The sequence below is a fragment of the Copidosoma floridanum genome, unplaced genomic scaffold (genome assembly GCF_036245765.1).
Source record: "Copidosoma floridanum isolate Cflo_tuat_1 unplaced genomic scaffold, Cflo_Japanese_pri ptg000006l, whole genome shotgun sequence".
Lineage (NCBI taxonomy): Eukaryota > Metazoa > Arthropoda > Insecta > Hymenoptera > Encyrtidae > Copidosoma > Copidosoma floridanum.
In genome coordinates this window covers 22,380,293-22,390,000 of record NW_028321883.1, presented here as the reverse complement: position 1 = coordinate 22,390,000, position 9,708 = coordinate 22,380,293, and the positions used below count along the sequence as shown (strand labels likewise).

At 32.8% G+C, this 9,708-nt stretch overlaps 1 protein-coding gene across 1 annotated transcript; it reads left to right on the top strand.

Annotated features, from left to right (window-relative positions):
- The first annotated feature begins 2,205 nt into the window (after positions 1 to 2,205).
- LOC106637387 (phenoloxidase-activating factor 1-like) lies at positions 2,206 to 5,964 on the top strand. The gene is made up of 7 exons (XM_089598795.1): positions 2,206 to 2,235; positions 2,313 to 2,636; positions 2,722 to 2,902; positions 4,916 to 5,241; positions 5,325 to 5,436; positions 5,548 to 5,651; positions 5,728 to 5,964. Exons 1-7 carry the CDS (start codon positions 2,206 to 2,208, stop codon positions 5,962 to 5,964), a joined length of 1,314 nt encoding a protein of 437 aa, XP_089454921.1.
- The last annotated feature ends 3,744 nt before the right edge of the window (positions 5,965 to 9,708 follow it).

Genomic DNA, 9,708 nt, shown 5'->3' with positions numbered 1-9,708 from the left:
TGTCCAACTTCAGCTTGCGCAAACTTTGTCAGCTGAGAAAATCACCAAGCGATAATTAAACTTATTTCAACAAGCATGAAACCGTGAGAGCTGTAATATATGCACGAAGCAGTTTGCTTCGCTTGCTGTAACAATAATCATGATATGGATATAAGGGCCCTGTATTGCGCAGCAGAAAAGTAACCAAGAAGCTCCGGTGAAGTATGACGACCGTAGTTGACTCTCGAAAGTTTATCCCTTATCTGATTCGCTCCAATTACCCACACGTCGGATGATCGGAAGCGTGTATTCAGTAATGGTAGGTATTTGCGTCGAAGTGGAAAGGAAGTTTCTGTAGCATCCTACGATCTTACGAGCGAGTTGCAAAAGAAGTAGCTTACGTTACTCTGCAAATTAGCTGATTATAAGTTTCAAAGGTGAAAAAGATGACAAAGCTGATTCTAAATTATAACAGACATGTCTTTCATGGGAAACCATCACTACGCTCGCAAAACTATGTTGAATCCCTTTTGAAGAATATGAAACTATATGGAGAGTATATCTGCGTAATTTTACACTTTTAAAGTGTGTATAGTATTTATCATTTACGCATAAAAAATGTATTATAATAGCACTTTTTAAGTGTGTAAGCAATAAATACACTCCTATAAAATGTCAAATTACGCAAGTTACGCACATTGCTGATAAACCAATATATTTAGCAAAACGTTTTCTGTTCTAAAAAAAAATTGTACATCAAAATGACTTAAAATGATACAGTCATACAAACCTAATGAAATAATTAAAATGAACAACTAGTATGTACAACTGATGAGATTAATACAACAGAAACGAAATAAAAATGTTGTTGTCTTTAAAGTGAGGTGCATGAAATAATTAATGGTTTTTTTTCAGGACTTACGGGGAAGAAATTCCAGCACTCTAATTTTCCGTATGATATAATTGTAAATAATGATACGTATTTAAGATGTAGACTGTGTTAATATGATAAATTCGCACTTTTAATTTCGAGTTTCTGTATGAAATTTTTTTTGTTTCAAATCAACGATCTAAATACTTGCCAATCTTATTAAAAGTTTTCTCATTATTGGCCACACTTATAAAAGATAAAAATCAAGCATTATAGAGTTTACTCTTTATGTAAATTAATAAAATTACTATTAGAGATATTTTTCTATTAAAACTTTAACAGCATATTTTTCGCTTGAGTAGTAACCTTAAAATATACTTTTCATGTACACCTACAAATATAAAAATAGATATGCTTCATGTTACTCTAAAATTTTTCAGCACGTGTGGATAACTTCTGTTTTACTAAAACGTCTTTGACAAAAGGATTGATAACAACATTATTTTATAAATTACATTTATTAGTGTTGTAGAATTGCTACAAACTACTACAGTGGCACAACCGCTGAAACGATGCTAGTGTGCTCAGTCAAAATCGTGAGAGATTTTTTTAGGTGTAGATTAAATGAACATTACGTTACTTAACGTACTAAAACTTTTTGATTATTGATATTGCCAAGTAGTATGATAAATTACCCTTAATTACAGATGCTTTCATTCACGTTATTCAATAGTTGTTTGAACAATTGCAGGAATGGTCATATCTTCCAAGAATTAACAGTATATATACATCCATGAAATACAGATTACTTACGAACAGTGTAACGAATTCAACTCTTGTGAAATGTCTTACATTTATGTAATTGCTTACAGCTTCTCCATTTTCTATTTGAGTAATAACGGTAAGATGATTAATTCAAGTATACGTACTATGACTCCTTGTTTTTATGCAGGTGTAATCATACAATATTATGAGACAAGACTTTGATGTCATGTGCTAATTAAACTGTGCTTGGTACAATTTAATAGTATTAATTTTTTATTAACATTAATTATACAGTTGAAACTCTGCAAACTGAAAATATTAATGGTGGTAAAATAACAACGATTGAGGAATATCCCCATCACGTCTTTGTAACTACGGAGAGAAAAATATGTAACGGTGCTATTATCAGTGAATGGAATGTCATCACTGCAGCACATTGTATAGAAAATAAAAATCGTGAAGTCATAGCAAATGCAGTTACAATCATTGCCGGAGTTAGTAACTATAAAAATAACTCAACCTTCAAATTCGTTGCCGCTGCTGAAAAAATTTACCTACCAACGGATATCGAATTGATAAGTGTTACAGGCATGCATGAAGTGGATATTGCTGTGATTAAGGTACTTCTTTCTTTTTTTAGAAGATTTTTTTATTGAAATTAGTTTAATAGTTTTTTTATTTCACCTATTTTAATCAGCTCGATAAAGCCATACCACTGGACAATGTGCATCTGAAAAAAGTCACATTGCCAGATCAGTATGTGAATTTGGATTCTGAATTTTACATTGGTACAGAACCTATTCTCACAGGCTTTGGTTACAATAAAATAACCACTACTTATTCTAATGGAAATATCCATGTGAAAGGAAGATCTACTGGGGATCTACGGTTTTCAAAGACACGTGTTTTGTCATTAAAGGAATGTTTGAAGACACGACCCTTAGGTACAGTGGACTTTTTAAAAAAGTTCTGTTCTAAAATGAAACAGCCTGCCAATATGGAACCAAAAGGAGCCTGTTTGGTAAGTTGTATAATTTTATTTTATTTTGTAACTTTTGATTTTAAAAATGAAAAAACCTTAATAGAAGAACCTCTTTGGCTTCTAGGGCGACAGTGGTGGTCCTCTTGTGTTAAAACGGAACAATGACTATATTCTTATTGGAATATTGTCCTCTGGTATTAGAGATTGCAATGAACGGATTCTGCCAGCAATGTACACTAGAGTTTCATATTACAGAAGTTTTATTGACGACGCGATAGCTGATAAGCCTAATGCAAAGAACATTTGTTATTCTTTTCAAACTAAGAGATTATGTACCATTTTGTAGAAACAACTGTTTTATTTCAATACTGTGTTAAAAAATGATTGTTTTTAAAAATAATTTTTAAAAAAATCCATAAAAATGTATTAACAGTTGTTATTTTTATGTTTAACCATCAGTACAGTGTTATTGTGTAAAAGAACGTGAATTACATAAAGATATAATTTACCTTTAATGAAAAGGGTATAGGTACAAAATAACCCTACATTTTCAGTCACAAAACACAAATCATTGATACTTTGATACAGATGCAGGGCAAGACCATACAATTCAGAGGCTAATGACCTACTATACAAATAATACAGTAAATTTCACTAAAGTTTTATTAAAAATTCTCAAAACAGACTTGTAACGTATTTTATCAACACATTTGACTTAAAAACATGTTTATTAATAATATATTTAAAAAATATGTATTAAATATATTTGCATTTTAATAAATCACAAAAACTTTTTGAAACACTTGTTATTTTCAAAAAAGCTTTTTTAATTTTTCAAAACTGGGCAGCTTACATCATATGTCAGTATAGTTTGTACGTGTGAATATTACGTCTATCTATCAATGTGAGTAAATTTTATTGGTATTGATGAAACTAATATTTTTAACAGAAAACGTTCTGTTTCACTACCAACGAAATTGCACATGAGGCTGACTTAAACTGATACCATTATACAAACCTAATGAAATAAACAAAACGAAATAAGGATACGTACGAATGTTGAGATCAAGTAAACAAAAATAAACGAAAAATGATCTAGTCTTTAAAGTAAGGTGCATGAAATAATTAATGGTTTTTTTTTATTTTTTCGGGACTTGCGAGAAAAAGATGCAATTGCTCTAGTTTTTCGTACGATGCAATTGTAAATAATGACATGAATTAAAAATGTGAATAGTGTGAATATCATATATCATACACAAGAGAGAGAGAGAAAGAGAGAGAGAGAGAGAACATGAAAGAGAGGGAAAGACAGCAAAGTGTCATCACACGATATCTGTCTTTTTATCTTTGCCTATCTCAAGGAGTTCAGCCTCGGTTTTATTACATATAAATATTAAAAAATCATACATGTATCTTAAAGACATACAATAATAAACCTGTTTTTGTCGATGTAGCCAAAAAATTAAAATATTATCTTAGATAAGAAATAATTAAAAGATTGTTCGAAAAAAATTTTTAAAATGTTTGAGCAATTGTGATATATTCAAGACTAGATAATACATATACACGATTTTTGTACACCTTCGAACAGTACATTGAGTTCTACTCTGGTAAAATGTCGTACATCACCATTATAATACGCAGTTTTTTAATTACATATCTATGTAGCTATGGTAAGATAACTACAAAGTTTAATAAAGTATTATTTTGGCTTTTGTACACGTACATTTTTTATTAAATAATGTAAGTCTTACAAATCAAATACTCGTAGGGTCATTTAACAAAACCTGTTTGAATATTTAACTCAAACTGTCTATACCTTGCGTTTCCATTGCATTACTTTGCTCACAATTATTAATCAAATTATTCTACAATTACTCTTAACTGTATAGTTAAGAATAAAAAATAAAGCTTTAAAAGTTTCAAGATTTAGTTGAAAAATTTTCTAACATTATAAGTTGTAAAAGCGTCATGTTACAATATGGACATAGGTTCGGTTTTCTCTTTGTTTCCTTCAAAGTCCAGTAAATTTAAGCACCTAAAAGTTTAATGCACTGTCTTGAATATTTATTTATTTTTTTTAATGTGAACCATGGATTAAGTTTTGTCTTTGAAAATGCAAAATGTTCTACAAGCTTCTACGTTTCACCTAAAAAAGATGTCTACAACCTTTATCTCACATATTCAGGTCCCACACAGTATTGATTGAGCAACTATTAAATTAATATTTGCTAGAAATTATCAATTTCATGTACATCTTAATGGCAGATACCACCAGTAGTAACTTTTAATCAATTCAAACAGCATTTTTTCCACAGTTAATACACTTCAATCTGAAAATATCAATGGTGGTGAATTAACAGTGATTCAAGAATATCCTCATCATGTCTTCGTAGCTTTACCGAATAAAATATGTAACGGTGCTATTATCAGTGAATGGAATGTTATCACTGCAGCTCATTGTATTAAAACTAAAAATGATCAATACGAAAAAGAAATGGTGAAAATTTTAGCCGGAGTTAGTAATTATAAGAATAATGTAACATTTGCATTTCATGCTCAAGTTGAAAAAGTCTTCTTGCCCGAGGATATTCAATTAAAAAGCGTTAGGACCATATACGAGGGGGATATTGCTGTACTTAAGGTATGTCATCTTATTTTTCGTAAGTCTTTTTTTTATGAGAAATAGTGTATTTAATAAGCTTTAATTCCGACTGTTTGAAATAGCTCAATCAAATGATACCTTTGGATAATGTACGTATGAAAAAAGTCACATTACCAGATCAGTATGTGAATTTGAATTTTGAATTGTACGTCAATACAGAACCTATTCTTACTGGTTTTGGTTACAATGAAATAACCATTAGATATACAGAGAATAAAAAAATCATTCGTAAAGGGATATCTACTGGGGATCTACGATTTTCAAAAACACGTGTTTTGTCGTCAGAGGAGTGTTTAAGAACACGCCCTGTAGGAAAAGTTAATCTTGAAAAAAAATTATGTTCCCAGATGGAACAGACCTCAAGTATGATACCCAAAGGAGCCTGTTTCGTAAGTTATATTATTTGACTTAATTTTGTCACTTTTATTTAAAAAGTGAAATTCTGTGACATCCATTGGATTTCAGGGTGACAGTGGGGGTCCCCTTGTATTGAAAGATAACGATGAGTATATTTTAATTGGAATATTGTCTTATGGCCTGAATACATGCGATGAACGGATTCTGCCAGCAATGTACACTAGAGTTTCATACTACAGAAGTTTTATTGATGATGCGATAGCTGATAAGCTTAGTTTAATGAATATCTGCTATTCTTTTATGGCCAAGACTTTCTGCAAAGTTCTACAAAAAGTGCTGCCTTAGAAAAACACTCACTTAAATTAGAACTCTTAAAGTCATTTTTGACATTTGGACATGAGTACTTTTAAATAAAAATAAAGAATTGAAGATTTCTAATCATTATGTCAAAGTTTAAATATGATATACCTCGTTTCTTTTACAGTTTTACGTCCTTCTTAGGCAAGTTACTCTATAGATAAGGAAGTCTTTTATGTTTTGTATATCACAAGACAATTGGGTTATTGGCCACATTTATGGAGGACTGGTACAAAAATTGCAATTCATCAATTTACTTTTGAGTATGAAGTTGTAGAAATATCGCGACCACACATTATCATCAAGTGAATTTTCCGTAAAACTTCAACATGTATTTCAATTCATATCCAACATTACTTTATTACTGTTTGGACAAGATTAGTAGTGGTACTGATTAAATTGGGCTTGTAGAAGTCCAACAACGCATCAAATTTAATATACACATTAACGTTAATTAGTTATTCCGATGGATTTGTTAGTTCACCAACTCGAGAAAGAGCCAAACTTACTCAAGCTTGAATAGTCTCAGACTCATTATACGAGGAATAGTGGGAGAGAGAATGAGCGAACAGCAAGAATCCCAGCTTGTAAACTCCCCAGAGCAACCGACTTCTCCGAGCAACTTCTCTCCTACCGTCAACCTCGTACCTGTGTTTATTCTCCCTTTCTCCATTAACTGTAGATTTCGTTTATAACTTGTATAATGACAAGTTTTTATGATCACTTGAAATATCATCTTGATTGGTACTTACTTCTTTATTGAAAAATAACATCACCAAAAATGTAATCTGCTGAAAATTGAGCATTGCTGAGTTTCATTCCTAATACCAATGGAAACAAAAGATTGAAGCTACAAGAATTTTTTTCCAAGTAATATTAAATTTTGTAAAACGAACAGATAAATCGTGCCTTCTGCAAGACAACTACATAATATGAGGAAATCCACAAAAAATATTCCGCTTACATCCCTCATTTTGATGAAAAAAATTTTTTTGAGGCACACCCTTGAAATTGGGCTTACTTTTACTTTTAATGTAATGTACTATAAGGATTAAATTTTCAACGTGCAGGTAACACCCCTTTCCCGCGATTTTCATGTAAAAATTATGTCTAAGGCCCGGTTTCAAGGGTATACTCCAAAAAGATTTTTTATGTACACGAGAGACCAAAACGGGACATTTTTAATGGACATCCTCATACACATCTAGTTTCAACATCAGGAGTTTACCACAGTCGATGAATTTTACATGAGTTAACATGCGTATGAAAGTATACACACACACACATTGTTTGTCAAACATAAATACACGAAGATAACAACAACGGTCGAACGGGTCATAGCTCCCCACCACTGCCGATGTTTAATCATCATAGTAGCAACTCGACGACCTGCAGCTGCGGACGAGCTATTGCATATACATATTATACACAGACCGTCTTGCCTGACGTTAATAACCACGAGGACGCACTATCTCGCCCTTCGGCCCCATCCATCTCAATTTAGCTCACCCTTCCCCAGTGTGATTTCCGAATTGATGCAGATACCTCGCGCTGAACCTTAAAAGTGAACGGCTTCCCTATCACTTTGGGAAGCAAATTAATTTGAATATTTATAAGGATTCTCCATGGAGATAGGTACAAGCAGTTGGATTTTGCTAGTTAGTTTGCACCTGAGGATCGTTGGAGTAACTTTGGAGATGGGCATTGTCCGCCAGTGTTGAGTTGTACACACTTGAATGAGCAGCTCTCGAGACACTGTTTGATTATTATTATTTTTTTATTTTTTTATTTTTTCTTTCAATCATTAGTAATGCTTGCTTGTACGATACGATGTTGATCACGCTAATAAACTGTTGTAGGCTGTTTGTGCATTTCTAATGTATGAGAGTAACATTACGAATCTATGTAATTTATTTCACAACAAGTCAAGCCTCTACCTTCAATCTCGCAGAGTTTGGTTCTTTTTTGGAGTTGTTTTTCATTTGCTCGTTGTTCAAACATTTCACCAATGTCTCTGAGATTTGTGAAGAAAGTAAGCCATGATAATTTTTTACAAGGAAATCCCATTTACACCAGGTCACTTAAAAACTGCTCGCATGAAAAAAAAAAAAAAAAAACCCCTTGCAGCATTAAAAAAGTAACTTTCCTTGCAAACCGGACGCTCTGACAACTGAACGTGGAATAATCGCGAGTGGAAAAAAAAATTCTTTTTCACCGCGGAATCTTGCACGGCACATCAGTCCAAGACTCGGCTATTAAAACCACGACGGCCTCGCTATCTGCTACGTCAACGTCAAATTTAGCGAAACGCGATCGTGACACGACAATGCAGGGGTTGGCGAGGCGTAGCAGTACAGGCAAAGTAACTTTAAAAAACGCGTGTGTATGTACGAAACACGTGATATCGCTGTAAAGAAAGAAGGGGGTTTAAATACAGGGTATAGCGCGTGTACATGAAAAAGAAACCACCACGATGCAGCTTCCCGTCACAGTCATGTTTTCATTGTGATAGATGATCGGTTATGGTAACTGAGATATAGGTAATAGTTTAAACTAGTAGCTAGTAAATAAAGGACTGAGATGGGGTCTACATTTTTTCTCATATTCATCGTTATTTTTATACGTACATGGATATGTCTATAAAGTTGTAAATCATAAATGATTTTCTCATATCTCCAACAACCTCTAGCTCGTGTAAGTATTCATTACTTGTTTTCCAGCATAAATTTTAATTTCCTTTGCAACAATTGTCTTTTGAATTTGATACAGAACTGCGTCGATATTGACATAAAAACAACGATGTTTTTGTGTTCACGAAGCTTGACTAGGTCAGTGAAGTATAAATGTTGGACACAGTTTCGTCATGGACTGGATAAGCTCATTGAATTCACATCGCAAACTGATGTATTTGGCAGGTCGGCCGAAAGCATTTATCACAAACTTATTATTTTTTAATTTGGATCTGACGGAAATAAAACTCTTGCCAATTCTCTTCGATCGCCCTACTTTGTTATTTCATCTGCAAATTCACGCGTAAAAAGTTGGCAGCAGCAGCACCTCTTTTGTTCCCATTTATAAATATATTCGGTTAAAATTCGTAAGTTTAACCTTTTCCAACATTTTATTTTCATCCAAGGAGAAAATAACCTTTTCTTCCAATCTACGTACATCTAAAGTGATCGTTAAAAAGAAGAGAAAAAAAGGAGAAAATTAAATTCATATCCATGATTGCCTGATGTAATAAAAAATTTCTGAATCGTTTAAAAAATCAGATATTTTGTAGATAACTAATTATAACAGTGAATGCTACGTAAGAGCCAATAATTATATGAGATAAAGTATGAGTCACGATATGTATTGTGTCGGTAGTATATAATTACATATGCGAATCCCAAGAATAAAAAACACTTAATAAGAATAACACTTTTGCTGCTTGGTAATACTATTACAGTTCATGATAAGCAAAAGTTGTAATGTCGTACTTGCATCACGCATGTTGGTGAAAAAGGCTTAGTCACCCTCACCTTCAGCTAAACACGCACACAAGACATTCCTGATTTACCGTCCTGATATTGTGTTATTCTTTCCTACCTACATCAATTAAAGTCAAGTTAAGACCAGCAGTAGGACCAGCATGTCCTACGCACTAAGTGTTCTTATCGATTGTGTCACATGGCGAGATAAATACCTCCAGCCACACAGTCCTTAACGTCACCAACTATCTGACCCAGA

Coding starts and splice junctions, on each gene's coding strand:
- LOC106637387 (XM_089598795.1), top strand. CDS start 2,206: ATGCATGAAGTGGATATTGCTGTGATTAAG. Junction 2,903..4,915: donor GCCTAATGCAAAGAACATTT/GTTATTCTTTTC, acceptor TTTTTTCCACAG/TTAATACACTTCAATCTGAA. Junction 5,437..5,547: donor TACAGAACCTATTCTTACTG/GTTTTGGTTACA, acceptor TTTTGTCGTCAG/AGGAGTGTTTAAGAACACGC.